This window comes from Seriola aureovittata, chromosome 1 (assembly GCF_021018895.1).
Source record: "Seriola aureovittata isolate HTS-2021-v1 ecotype China chromosome 1, ASM2101889v1, whole genome shotgun sequence".
NCBI lineage: Eukaryota > Metazoa > Chordata > Actinopteri > Carangiformes > Carangidae > Seriola > Seriola aureovittata.
Window position 1 is genome coordinate 5083659 of NC_079364.1, and position 15249 is coordinate 5098907.

At 42.6% G+C, this 15249-nt stretch overlaps 1 protein-coding gene across 2 annotated transcripts in view; it reads right to left on the reverse strand.

Moving 5' to 3' along the window:
• Positions 1-15249, reverse strand: part of LOC130172996 (CD82 antigen-like) — a 32067-nt gene extending 16818 nt beyond the window's left edge. Inside the window, exons 1-3 of one of the 2 annotated variants that reach the window (XM_056381965.1) lie at positions 15061-15249; positions 2660-2732; positions 57-129 (exon numbers count right to left, since the gene is read on the reverse strand). In XM_056381965.1, the coding sequence (XP_056237940.1) occupies positions 57-129; positions 2660-2722 (136 nt within the window). In that variant the 5' untranslated portion in view covers positions 2723-2732; positions 15061-15249. Of the gene's footprint in view, positions 1-56; positions 130-2659; positions 2733-11908; positions 11931-15060 lie in introns of those variants that run through there. The other variant, XM_056381966.1, reaches the window with a different exon arrangement.

Here is a 15249-nt window from a genome sequence, read left to right on the forward strand (position 1 = left end):
TCATTCCTCAGTTTCACTCGAAGGAAAATGACATTAAATTTAAAACAGGCACTTACTGAGGACGACAATGAAGCTCTGATTGTCCAGGAGGAGCCACAGTCCAAAGCCCATGATGACGGCCCCGAACAGCTGGAGAGCGCACGCACACACACACACACACACACACACACACACACACACACACACACACGCACACACACACAGATCAGAGCACATTAACACACTGTAAATGATTAAGTTTATTTGTATGATTCATGCAGCTCGGTTTTGTTTTTGTGTAGAGCTGCAACCACAGACTGTAAATAAAGATGGACGTAGCCTCCGTCAGAGTGAGCTGCCCTGCAGTCGCCATCTTGGCAGCGCTTGACTCCACCTAACTCTTAGCTAATCCAAAATTGGGCAAAGATGAGGGGCATGTTGGTTTGTGGCAATCATATTAATCATATTACCGATTCATTTTTTTGTCAATTAACTGACTGATTAATTGACTAATCGATGAAACTGTAGTTTTATACTTGTATCTTTTACAGGTAAGTTTTATTGTTTATTTAAAACTGATCACCCTTTGATCTCTTTTGTCATTTTATGCAGGTGAGGTTAACCACTCAGGTGTTTCCACAGCGCTGCAGGGGTTGACACTGTGCTGCTCTTTAGCCCTTCATCTAACAGACAACTGTGTTCATATCTTGCGAGGATAAGTTTTCATTAAGGAAAAGTCCTGCCAATGAATCCCCATAACTCAACACATTTCCTATAGCTGCTGCACAAGGAAAGTCTCCAGCTGGTTCTTCCGGTGGATAACTTGTCCTGTGAAGCAGCAGCAGCGGGACATGTTTGGATCAGCAGTAAATGAACTCAGATAAAACTGATAGTGACGAGTGAACAGTAAAACACAGCTGATATCTGAAAGTACCAGCAGACAGGAAGGAGTGAAACCACAGAGACTCAGTCAGAAGCTGAAACTTTGTGCTGCTTCCTGGAGAGAAAGCTTGTTAGACTCAGGTGTGTTCAACCACTTATCACCATTTTTGTCAAAAATAGACTCAAGTGAAACTTTTAAAAAATCCAAAAGTAGTGATTTCCTCTTTCAATTCAAATAAAGATGCGAGTCTCTTCAGTCACATTCCCATCAACCTCGGCTAATTAGCAAACGTTACCATGCTAACATGGTAAAAGTAAGGTGAAAATTAAAACTGCATGTTAGCATCGTTACTGTGCTTTCAAGGCTTCACCCTTTAAGGAGCCAAGTCACGTTTAAGTCCAGTCTCACAGCCAGGACTTAAATGTCCTGAAAAAAGTCAAATGTAAAACAATATTGAGATCAATCTGTTAAAAACATCCCATATTTTACACTTTCCTAGTGTTTTCTTTGAAGTGTTGATGTTGATGGATAAGAAGATAGATTCGTGGTTTTAAGAACCAAAAACCAACTCAGTGTGGTTTTACATCTTGCAAGGTCGGACGGTGATACATTCACCTTCATCCACCAAACCAAAGACCCTAAACTGACCCATGACAGAAGTCAGGAGAATCTAAACGTCCTCATTGTGGAGGATTTCTCCCACACTGTTTCCTCTTCAGTGTGTGTGTGTGTGTGTGTGTGTGTGAGAGAGAGAGATTGTTAAGAAGCTCTTAACCTCAGATCACAGATTTCATTTCCACAGCAGCGAGAGGAAACGAGAAAGTGAGTATCGCCTTGGTAACTAGGCCACAAATGCTTCATCTGCAGAGTAATTAAAACTCAGAAACAGAACACGAAAGAACAGTCGACAGCTTGATGTCGACTGAACCGAAGAGTGAGATGAGAGAAAATACAACTTTACATACTTGATCCCTGAAATCTAATTCGCTCTGTGTTCCTGTTTCCATTCATGATTTCTTCTGCTTGAATGAACTGAATTATGTTTGGGTGTCGACTTTGTTTCAAACTTTCGGGGAGTGATTTATTATTTCCCAGGATAAATTTTGACCACCAGTCAAATAAGACCAGACAGCTGCTGATACAACGCAAATGTGTCAGTGTCTTTACCTGTTTAAGCTGCTGTCGTCAACAGGTCCAAGGCCAAGCAGCATATCATTAATTAACTATGATGCTGATAACCAACTGGATGACGTTTAAGTGAAGTGAAGTGAAACCAGATCTTCAGGCTTCAGATATAATAAAACCCCTCATTTACACTCCCGCTGACCTTTGTCTCTACACTGATAACTACAGATCCGGAGCAGTAACTCCACAATCTGCTGCTGTGTGCTGTCTATTTCACTTCCTGTATTTAGATCAGACCTGTTCTCGTTTTCCCATAAGCCCTTGCAGGCTAATGACATGCTCATGTTAAGTTTATTTGCACTATTAATGTCATTCTCCCATGTTATTGTCATTCTCATAATATTACAGGTTTTGTTTTGCACCGTTGTTGATTGTTTTTCTGGGTTTTTTCTGCACTGATTGTCATTGTTGCTCTTATTGTTTTTCTTAATTTGTACAGCCCCGTTTACCATTCCCATCTAAATGAATGGAGGGAACCAGCAAGGTTACAGCATGAATCTCTATTCATTCATGTTCTTATAAATGTCAGTGTGATTGTACATTTGAACAGAGACAATGTAAACAGGAGATGCACTTAGAGCAGCTCTTTGACAACAGTGGTAAAATACTCACAAAGAAGATGAGGTTGAGGAGAAACAGGAAGTACTTGGTCGCTGTCATGCAGCCTTTCCCCATGGTGCCTTATCTGCAAACATGAAACACGACAGTCACAACACAGATCAACACAAACAGCCGCAGCAGCTCACAGTTGAAGTCGTTCTCCATCACAGTGGTTTAATGTAACGTAAGTACAGCGTTGCTTTGGGGATGAGCTTGACGTCAACAAGTGGTGACAGATGCTGGAAGAACCAAAGACTTGTGTTGCTAAGCTGGTCTGGATGATCATGATCTGGACTGGGGGGCTCAAATCTCCAGGATTACACCCGTAAAAAAACCAGTACAATGATGGGAGGAGGGGCCGGAGCCATACACTCTGTGCCCTGCTCTCACACACACTCTAACCCGCTCAGACCTGCAGCCATGCAGGGAATCAATACACCAATATTACTGTGATCAGAAGAATATATGGGGCAGATAAGAACTAACTGCATATTTATGTGGCGGCTTTAAATATTTGCAGATTAGACGCTAATTATCCGCTCTGCTCTCACTTCAGTATAAAAAAGAAAAAGAAAAGAAAAGAAAAGAAGACGGTGTGCACAGATTTTAATGAAATACCTGGGGACAGATCTCAGGACTCTTTAGAAAACAAAAGATTTGCATGGTGTCGTTTTCCTTTTTCTACTTATTTGCTTTCATGTTTATTTTTCTTACATTCCCCCTTTTATGCCCGTGTTTTATCAGTGTTGTTAATCCGTGCAGATAGATTGTTATCCGTGTATAAATCAGCTGATAAATGACGAGATACTCAGCTACTGAGTGAGAGAGTAAAATGTTCTGCCCTGTTCACGTCTTGGTCACAAAAGCTTTTAAAAAAATGAAGGGAACCTTAACAAAAATGTTTATTTATGTTACGGGTTGTGAAGAGAAAATGAATACCTGCCGAAGTTAGATTTTCGGTATGGCCTCAACAACTCTGTGTCCCTGTCTCTATCATTTCTACATGTTTGTTGAAATATTTTGAGAATTTCCATCAACACATTTGTTAAAAAAAAAGCAGCATTTCACCTTAAATTCACATGAACAGTATCACTATCAGAAAAATTCATATAAAATCACATCAGAAATAAACTCATATAAAACGACTTGTTTTCTTGAGTTTATTATCAAAATAAAGTCAGAATCATTCAACTGAATTTAGTTAAATGGCAAAGAAAATCAATTAACGATAAATGATTTATAATGTGGTCTCTCAAACTGCATTTACAGTATTAATCTTTCCATCGTTCTGACGTCACCTGGTCTCTCGTGGTGCGTTTACTGACCATCACAACTGATGCAGGGAATCTAAGATCAGTCTTAATATGTCCAAGATTTTTAACTGTCTGTTCGAATGTGTAATCAATCAACAGTGACCGACAATAATTGGATTATTATCTGTGAATGCAGATATCTCTGAACTCGTTCATAGAAAAGATGCTGAGTGGAAATCATCACATCCCACACATCCTCAAATTGTACAAAAATCGCTTTCACCACGTGGAAAATGTCAACAACCTTTCTGCTCCCGCGCGGTGGCTCATATTTACGGAAACTCCAGCCTGACATGAACGCAGCATCCCTCTCTCTGTTTTTTCCACCTCCCTGCAGCCATCCCTCCGTTCTGTAACGGCCTCTTACTGTCCAATAAATCTATGAGAATCTGGGTGAAATATGGCGCCCTGGCTCGATATTTCCTCCTGGCAGCGAGGCCCTGCAGCGTGAGCACAGTGCCCGTGTGTCCGACCCACATTCCCATCACTGTAAATGGGTTACTGTTACAACACTGCCTGTGCCAGTTTAGAGGGTGATGGGGGGGGGGCACCTGCAGGGATGACAGAGGGAAGAGAATATGCAATGGGAAAAACATTTTGGCAAACGGTCGCAGAGAAGCCAGATGGAAGGTATTAGAGTCTGTAAACAGAGCAGACTGGAGTCTTAACAAAGACCAGGTCTCTGATACTGAAGAGAAACCCCGTTACAAAACTGAATCCCAAATTACACTCAATTTTTTATTAAACCTCAAATACAGTAAATAACTGGGTAAAGACAATGTGGTCATCGCTCAATCGAAACCTCTCACCTCATTGGTTCCTAGTGAACATCTTTAAAAATGGGTCAAAAACACATAAGCTGTGTCCCAATTCAGGGGCCATGAAGGGCCACACCTTTGTAGACCAGCTGTGCCCGCCCTTACCATCGCAGCTTCCGTTGCCCAGCAACCTTGACAACAACTTTTTTTTTTTCCCACAAAACCTGAGGTTTTATGGCCACTTGGTTTTAACAGTTGTACCGGTGGCTGTTGAACTGAGCTGAAACCCATTTAAAAGTGCAGTCCTCAGGCTATCTGTCGGCGTTGTTTGCTGCCATAATTAGTGGCGTCCCGGGACGCGGCCTGTGAAGGCGTGGCACTTCATAGCCGCCTTAGACCGTGAAGGCCGAACCGAAATGAGACGATCTGGCCTACGGAGGATTTCCGCTTTGTGTCACCAGCTGTGCTCTTATCCAAGTGCGGCTCCTTGGGATAAGTTGGGCCCCGCAGGATCCACCTGTTGGATCCGTTGTGGCTAAAACAAATGCAGCCTCAGTGGGATGCGGCCCCTGAATTGGGATAAATCTGTAGTTTAATTTTTTAAAAGGTTCAGTTATGTCCTTAACACAGCTGGCCATTGTACCCTGAGCAAAGCATTTGTTGGGGTCTTTTTTCAGCTGTGGATAAATCCAGATGAAGCGCTCACGACAGCAGGACGAGGTCTTTGAAACAGAAAACAGTTCATGTCAATGAAATCACTGCAATTTGTTTCTTCTCTCACATAAGTGAAGGAAATGAACTTCGAGTTCAACTGTGGTCATCACCCGTCATCACCCGTTGACCCCCGTAACTGCACCTCTGTCAGTGTGTAAGCTGCTGCACACAAGAGGAGGGGTTTACAGGAGAGGAGTTCAATGTCTTTCAAATAAACTGTATGAACTTAATAGTCTGGTTATCAAGAGCTGCCCCCCTCAATAAAACTTTATTGGATGAAATTCTGTACAATCGTGAACAAAACAGCAGGAGGAGCGAACAGAGACCAACAACTCGGCACAGTGCAGAGAAAATGGAGAGAAGCTCAGAGAGCTGCTGTGACTAAACAGAGCTAGCATTCCTATCTTGTTAGTGTGTTAGCATTTAGCTCAGCAGCTACGGTAGTTTATCAACGCCCTGCGAGTCTCTACTGTAACTCACCGAGATTTTAACAGTACTTCATTTTTTTGTTTCAAACCGCATGGATGAATTTTGCTCTGCGGGCCAGAGGGATAAGATGAACCAGGTGCTGGACTCAGATTAGACTTGCTACCTGTCAGTTTTAGTTTCAGTTTTGCTCTTTGCATGGGATTAGTTAACAATAACAAAAACACCAGTATCCTTGAAATTGCATTATGGTGCATTCAAGGCTCTAAATTCTGGACTGGAGGTTGTAAAACATGACAAAGGCTTTTATGTGCTTCTGAAACAAAAGGCTCTGTTAAATGTAGAAGTGCCACGGAGCCACTTTGTGCTGCAGCTGCTGAATGAAAAGACTGAAGCAGGAATGCACACGATGTTTCAATTAATTTATAGGCCTGAAGTGGTTGAACATGGAGAGTTCTTAAAATGTCCTTTAAATAAAGCCATAGGGAAGATACCGGCCACAGCTGCTGATTTTCATACACACACACACACACACACACACACACACACACACACACACACACACACACACACACACACACACACACACACACACACACACACACACACACACACACACACACACACACACACACACACACACACACACACACACACACACACACACACACACACACACACACACACACACACACACACACACACACACAAGAAAAGACAAACTCATGTCTGTGCAAAAATATGCAACAAGTCGACGACCAAAAACAGAAACACGCTCTCCTGATTATCCCCTCACATCATGCTTCGCTGTCTGGATGATATAACGAGGCTGTAAATGTCATGAATGTGCCGCCCAGAACAAGTTTTGACCCAGTTCACACAGACTTTGAATCTGGGTTATCTGTTGACTCTGATCCGCCTCAGTGGTCTCAGGGAGCAAGTCCCGGTCACCACACAGAGCTCACTATTGACCGCTGTGTGTTGAAGTGATGCAGCCGTCACCCGTCCAGCCCACACACACACACACACACACACACACACACACACACACACACACACACACACACACAGTGAATTCACAATGACCAGAAAACACTTCAACACAAGTGAGACTGAGGTCCTCGTCTTTCCTGAGGAGAGCATCATAACTCATGAGGGCGTTTTTTTGAAGCTCACACCAGCAGGTCTGATGGATTACACCGGCGCCGTCGGTGTAAATGGAGGCTTCAAACTATATCCGGACACAAGCGCAAACACGGCCAGAGTGTCGCAGTAATTACACCAGACGTATGACTAAATAGCCACTTACACGACAAGCAAGGGGAAGTTTCTCAAGACTGACACCAAGTCTGACGGGTTTGACTCCAAAACACACAAACAAACAAAAAAAACCTGTGCCACTGTTGTTGTCTCACTGCTGAGATGTGATACAGAGCTGAAACAATTAGTCAATTAATCAATTAGTCGGTCGACAAAACAAATTTACGGCTCACTCCTTTGATAATTAATTCATGTTCTCAAACACAAAAACTCGACACCGTCTGAGTAACAGCGTTAATTCACTTTTTTCTGACATTTTATACAATAAATTATTAATTAATTAATTAATGGTGAAAATAATCCACAGATGAGCCAATAAATGAAAGAGGTTTTGCATGTCGTGAAGTTCACCAACATGTTGAGGAGATGAAAGAGTCGAGGGAGAAAACTCCAGCGACATCTGTAGTGTAAAGAACAACTGAACAGTGCAGTTCAAAGGGAGGAATAATCTTCGTCGGTCACAGTCTGTGCTCAATCCTTGGATCATATCTTTGTGATTGGTTGTGGTCACAGTGAGCGGAGATGTGAGCAGAGATGATCACTTCTGACTCACGAAAGAGTGAATGTAGCATCACAATGATTCCCCTGTTAGAAAGGGACCATCAACCTGTGCAGGTGTCTGATTAAGATTCTGCTCAGGTTGAGAATTTGGCCCATTTACACTCCTCATCTCAAGCCTTGTGTACTGGGATCAAATCCAGATGTGACAGGTGTTGTTCACAGCAGACATTTTGACCAAGTTTCACTAATAACTTTAACAAAAGCTCCGTTGTGTTCAAGTGTCCCAGTGAGTCATGAAAGTGAACACGATGTGACGGGAATGTTTTAGTGGGGGTTTCTCAAGTTTACTAAAGTCCAGCCCAAACATCTAATTCTGATCCCGTGTTTTATTTATCTTGACCCTTCTCCGTTCCACTACTTTGTGAAGGACTTTGTAACTGATGTTTTGAAAATATAAAGGTTGTTATCATCATTATGTGGCAGGGTTTTCTCCCCAGCAACAGTCACACTAAAATAAAACCAGATAACCGTTTAAATCCTGCTGAGACTTTCCTCACAAGACAGATCTTCCTGTGAACTCAAATAACCCCGAGAAGATGAAACAACGCTAAATACCCTCATATCACTCAGTCTTTTCCCTTCTCCTTTGATTTCATTCCTCTCCCCTTCCTCACTCCTTGATTTCAAAGCTCCTCCTCCTCCTCCTCCTCCTCGGCTGTACCAGGCACAACAACACACAGCTCCAGTTGCAACAAATGACGCAACAACACAAAGTGGAAAATCATCTCCAGATAAGAAGAGGTTTCTCTGTATCTGTGCACAAAACTTTGTATTTAAGAGTGAAAAATAACACTGTCTGAGATGACGGCCGTCTGGGAACTCGTCTCGTCTCGTCTCTCTCATCGGGAGAAAGTTTCTTTCTCTCTCCAGTTCCCAGCTGCCGTCTCATTTACAACTATGGTTTCATAAAAAATTCAAGAAATCAAACTCACACACATTTCTCACCGATATCTTATTATTACTTTTCCATTTGAACTTCCTCTAAGTATTGAATTAGTCACCAAATGCACCAGCTTGCTCCCCCCTTCCCTCCCCCCTAATGTTAATTTTAGCTTGTGTAGGTAGGTTTCTGTTTTACACGCACTCAGAGAAAATGCATCTGTGCTGGTCCTCGTCTCCGCTCTGTGGTGCGGTGTGACTAAAATATCCAACGGGTCCCAGTGCCACTTTAACTTCTGTATAAATCTGCTCTCACTCAGCTGCATTTATCTGCACTTTCTGACTTTCAACATCGTCCGCAGAGCAAGACGAACCATCACACGGCAGCACGAATGCCTCGTCATGTCATCGCCTGGAAGACTTCATCAAGTTTTAACCAGAGATGAAAGCTGCTCAGCGTCACAACGAAACAGTGACAAGAACTCTACTAACATTAATGCCCTGTAAAATGATCAACATGTGGTCGAACTTTAAATGATAAAAACAAAACTAGAATTACCACCATCGTGGTTGTATGACTCTCAGACTAGTTTCAGGTTACATCCTTGTTTATCCATCGCATCTAAAAGCGTACCTAATAATGTGGCCTCTGAGCTTATATTCATTATACATTTATTATATTTATTTTTATATAGTGGAACCTGCTCAGATCACACGTCTGAACGGTTTGTTTCTCTAGACCAGAAAGAAAACCAGCAAATATTCACATCTGAGAAGCTGGAACCAACAAGTTTTATACTGTCAATCGATTAATCAACTCATTTCAGTGCCATGTGTAGATGGAATTTATGACTAACAACAATGCCAGAGATGACAAGAAATTACACTGAAATTTAGAGCTACAGTGATTAGTCAATGAGCCAATCAGGCAGGAGAAAATGAATTGAACTGTTTTGATAATTCATCAGTCGTTTGAGTCACTTCCAAGAAAAACCATCAGATATTTGCCGTTTCCGGCTCCGGCTGCTAATTTCTATATGCAAGTAAATGAAACATCTTTGAGTTTGAGCCAAAACAAGCATAGGAATCTTTTTTAATCCATATCATCGTATGAAAATGTTCATCTCATTAGGGTGAAGTTAAATTCAGAGTTTGGAGTCAGTGATTAAACCCATAGATTCACAGTCATTAAACTAAAGCGAGGCTCTTCACTCCTCACACTTTCCCTCTGACGGCGACAGCACTGGACGCGTCCACCACTCACAGTCTGAGCAGTGTCGGCCGTACGTCGGCGCCACGCCGCTCACACACTCTTTGACTCATGCAGAAATGTGCAGGAGGCGCGTGGGGCAACAACAACAACAACAATAAACTCCTTTGTTTTCCCCCCCTCGCTGTTGTTTTCATAAACAGCTCAGAATCTATTTGTAGCCTGAAATTTAAATCTGATTATTAGGACAGCGGGATGAACAAAGCCGGTGTTGATGTGCCGAGGTTGAAAGAACAAAACGTTTCTCATATTATTTCCAAACACTCGCACAGACCCAAACCTATAATCCACACAATAAAGTGACTGGAAAATTCACACAGTGAAATCTCATATTTCACACTTTACCATGAGCCCTGTGATTTTTCATCATTTGAATATATTTCCCTTCATTCTTTTGTCTGACACGAAGTGATGATGTTTAACCTCTGTAGTCTCACTTAGCCACTTGTTAGCAACCTGCCTTTTTAAAGACTGAGGTATTTACTGATGGATTTTATGTCGTAGAGTAAAACATAAAAATGTCTCATCCACATCCTCCCCACCTGAACAACAGCCCCACCACCCACTCCCTCCAGCCGTTGCCCCTCACAGGGTCCCACCTCCGAGCAGCCGCCGAAACAAAAGCAGCTTTCAGACACAATTTTCTCTGCAGCGACAAAAGAGGAAACTCGACACACGGCCGGTTGCTCCGTCCTTACGTTTCCTCCGCACAATAAAAAACAGACACGGCCGTTTGAAAGACGCCCTCCTCTCACTGTGAGACCTTGGTCTTCAGAGACACCTGACCCCACCCCACCCGACCCCACCCGCCTTTCAGCTGCACTTCAGACGACGTGAAGCGACCCTCGGCTTCAGGAGTAACTCAAGCTGACAGCAAGTGTGTGAACACAAAAATACCCCCTACACGGACACAGTGTGAACCGATCAGCACGTTATAACCTCTAACACACAAAGGATCTCATTAATTAACAAATTAAACATATTTGACTTGAATTAGAAAAATAGATATAAACAGAGATCAGGGGTGCAACTATTGATCATTTCATCATCTGTTAACCAAACGTCTTCATCAAATAAAACCGAAAATCTTATTATCCTACAATGTCAGAGCTAAGTTAGATACTCGTTAATTCTAGATGCTGTATGTCAGAGTTGACATGAAATCACCCTGAAGCCTGTGAGGTGGAAACAGAGTCGGCTACAAGATGAACGTTTGTGGATCAATGTTAAAAATTGAAAAGTGAATTACTTTAATAACTACTCAGCAGCAAGAGTCACGTGTTCCTCAGTCCTGCTCCACCAAAGGCACTTTTAAATGAATTCACACCCTCCACACTCACACGTCTCATCTCTTCTAACACATGTAGAAACAGGAACAAGACGTTGTGGTTATGATGCAGGCGGCCGACAGTTCAGAGGATTTGCTGACCATCAAGCCGCAAGCTCGTCCTCAGCGACAGCACACAGCTCTGCACAAGTCCCGACCTCAGCGGCAGGTTCACAGACTCAAGACACAGTACAGCTAAAGTGTTACTGACCAACATGAGTCAGGTTTCCGTCCAAATTTAAACTGAACTTCCGGAAAATTTTGCAAAAGAAAATGCAAGTTATTGCTTGTATCCATCCACCACCGTTATGCTTTCTCCAACAGGTGCCAGTAAACCACTGCAGGAGGATGATGGTGAAAAAAAAGAAAGAAAGAAAGAAAGAAGGAAAACATGATGGAAATCTGACACAGGTTCCAGCTTCCTCCTCATCGCTCCACACAGATCTGAAGTTTTCATCTCTCCACTGGAACCTCGAGTGACGTTCAAGTTATACGCTTCGTGTACGTCAACTTTATTCATCCCGTCTGTTTCTATTTCTGTCATCTTACACACCAACATCTCCCACCTAAAATTTGAGGTATTCCAACTTTCTTTCAAATATCTGGCGATTCCACTCGGGGTTTTATGTGCAAATTAAAAACATGCAAGAAAACAGCTTAATAGAAATATGACAATTTATATAAACAACTCACTGTTTATGAAATTGAATGGTTGCTTCTCACTCACTTAATCTTACAGAGACAGAACTGAAAGTGTGAACCCTGCAGTGTTCACACTGGGAGGGGGTGTCACCAAAACAAAGAGGTTCTGCATGAGCTTGTCAGTAAGTGAACCCCGCCCACCATAATTAATTCAATGTTCGACCACTCAGTGGCAAAACCAGTTTGTGGCCAGCTCCATTCCCACTCCGCTGAAAGAGCAAGCGGTGCACGTTTCCATGACGACGCTGCAGAGAGCGAGGGAGTGGGAAAAAGAAGTCGCTCAAGTCTCCTGCTTGTTCAGCCTCAAACTCGGGCGCTCGCTCCCACAACAGGAAGCGTAAACAGAAAACACAAACCTCAACAGGAACAATTCTCCTTTTTCCTCCTACACTCAAACACATCACAGCCAGCGCTCCAACAACTCACAGCGCTGCACCCCCTCAGCTGAAGAATGTGTCTGGGTTTTATTAATCCTGCAGCTATTCATTGTTTTCAATGTTGACAATTCTTTCATGAATTAACCGTTTTTAGAGATGCAACAATTTAATGATTAATTGATTGATTAATGATAACATCTTGTTTTGTCCAAACTCCAAAGGATCTTCTGTTCACCATCATGTCACGAAGCAAAGCAGCAAATCTTCACATCTGGGAAACTGGAACCAGCAAAGATTCAACTTTATTGCTTGAAAACTAGAATGATCAAAACAGTGCTGGTTATTGATTGATTAGTTTTGTCTTAGTTCATGAAAGGATTGCATTATGAAGAAAAGTGGTTGTGATCAGACAACAACAACCCTCGGTTTGGAAACCCTCTACTTGTTGTGTGCTGCTCAAACCTTATTAAACCTATAATCACCTTCAGGGCAATTCCACCGAACAGGGCAAACAGGTTGTGGACTGATGCATCATCTCAGTGGGCTGAGTCTCATTCACACGCAGCTTTCATTTCTGTCAAACATCCTCTCTCTCCGTGAACACACAGTGGTGGCGTCAGGGTCAACTCATGTTAAAGACCTCCTGACAGCGAAGACGACCAGAATGCAGCCAAACTGGTCCGGAGCTCATGGAGGTGCCTCCCAAAACATTCTCGTTCCTCGTATTGACAACCGTCCAAAAACCTTCGCCGCCGACACCCGCTAACTGCAGCACAGCATAAGCCATTCAACAAGACACGGTTTTCTGTTCCCAGAGTATGGAAAGGTAATTAAGGTCATGCTGGAGTGAAGCGGCCGTGCAGCTGAACTGATTTACTGCCTCACATGTTGAGGAAACGATGGAAGAGCTCTGAGGGGGGAGAGAGCTGAAATATTGACTGGGCGTTGATGTGCCACCATGCACAAAAAAACACTGACCCACATTTCCATCTGTAACACAGACCAGTCCTCCCAAACACACAACAGTCCGAGTCCGCTTTAAAAAGGGGGGGGGGGGGGGGGCAGCCTAGTTGATTGTCCTGCAGAAGAAGAGCTGGATGTTGAAGTTTGAAATTTCAGACCTGGGTCAGTCAGTGAGGGAGGTTCCTCTCTGCCTCTAGAGCTGAAATGATTAGCTGATTAACTGAGTGAAAGAACACTAATTAGCTGCTACTTTCATAATAGATTAATGGTGAAAGCACGTGGCCCAGGGAGCAGTTTAAAACAACACATGCAGATAGAACACAACTAGAGCTGCAACCATTAGTCGATTAGTCATGACAGAAAATTAAACTGGATGTGTCTTCTTCATTGATTATTTGTTTTGAGCCTCTTTAAGACAAATTTACAAAAGTTTTCTGGTTCCAGCTCCTCACATTTATTTTGTGTTTGATGGACAAAACAAGACGCATGAAGACGTCACACTGGGCTCTGGGAAACTGTGATTGGCATTTTTCATTATTTTCTGACATATTATAGAGCGAAAGATAAGAGAAAATAAGGCCGTCACTTTTTCAAAAGGTCACATTTGAACAAATTCAAACTAACAAGTAAATCTTCCACGTTAGCATAATGCCATCGACAGCGAAGAAGCCAAAATACTTTTGAGACACGTCGGTGTTGCGATTGTCTGATTAGCTCGGTTTTGTTCTAGAGTCGATCGTCCTCCGTTTTTCTTCAGTGAGCCGAGTTACCTGAGAGGTCAACAGGTCAAACTGACTTTTGAGAGCGACCTCTGCTGGACAACAAAGGAAACTACTTAAAACAGTCTGTTCAGCTGTAAATTTTGAAGTCAAACAGGTTCAGTTTGTTTGTTTAATAAAAAAGAAGTGACAGCCCTAATAAATATTGAAAATATTTGTTACATTCAGACTTTTCTCTAATCGCTGCTTTTTTACTGGTGAAATGTGGGATAGTTTCACGTCTTCAGAGCTTAAAAAGAAAGAAATAAAAATATGACACGCTGGTTGAACAGTTCACAACCAACAGACACATGAAACTAGACACTGCTTTGTTTAACAAGAAAAAAAAAAAAGTTGGAATACCAGAAGCATTTGCACCCTCATGACTGTAAAATCCTTCAATCTTTCAGGCATGAAAATGGTCAGATACCGTCTTAAAATGTTGGATATCGACTGAATCAGGCTCAGTCCACTCCTCTGCTTTAAAGTGACAGCTCATTAACTTTGCCTTCAGTTTCTGTTTGCATGCAGAAAAACCACCTAATTTAACCAGAGCAGAACAGGAGGGTTAGTGTTACAACGCTTTAAATAACTTGTGACTTTGCAGCAAATAAAGTTCTGACAAACTTTGAGTTGTGCACATTTTCTATAATATTTTAATCCATTTTAAGAAATGAGCCTCTAAAGCATAAAAAGTACATTTCATCTAATTGTCACATGGGATTATTTCAATCCAAATTAAACAGGGAACTTGAATCCCAGTGGCTCACACAGTAATAAGTGTGATAGTGAAGTTACTGTGTCAGATACATAAATCATCCACACAGGCGCCACATCATCATCCTCACCATCCTCACTTCATTAAAATCATGAAACAGCTTCGACATGTGGCCGTTTTCACAAACTACCAATCACTCAACCATCTGATGATCAATTTGAACCCAATCACCCGAGCAGCCACACACACCTCGTGTTCTAAAACACCACGAAGCAGTTTCCGTCAGACGGGACAGTTAAAACAGAGTCAAAGTTATTGCTTACTTACGTGTTTTTGTCTGCGCCAACCTGCGGAGAAACGTGGTGCGGGTGTGTTGTGGGCAGCTGTGCGGGGCCTGTGTGCGCTCTGAGCGGACTCCTGCTCGGACTGAGTGACCTCCTGCTCGACGGGGACAACAAAGCAGCAGCAGCAGCGGCGGCAGCGGCAGCGGAGTGTGCAGACTGGAGCACGGACAGG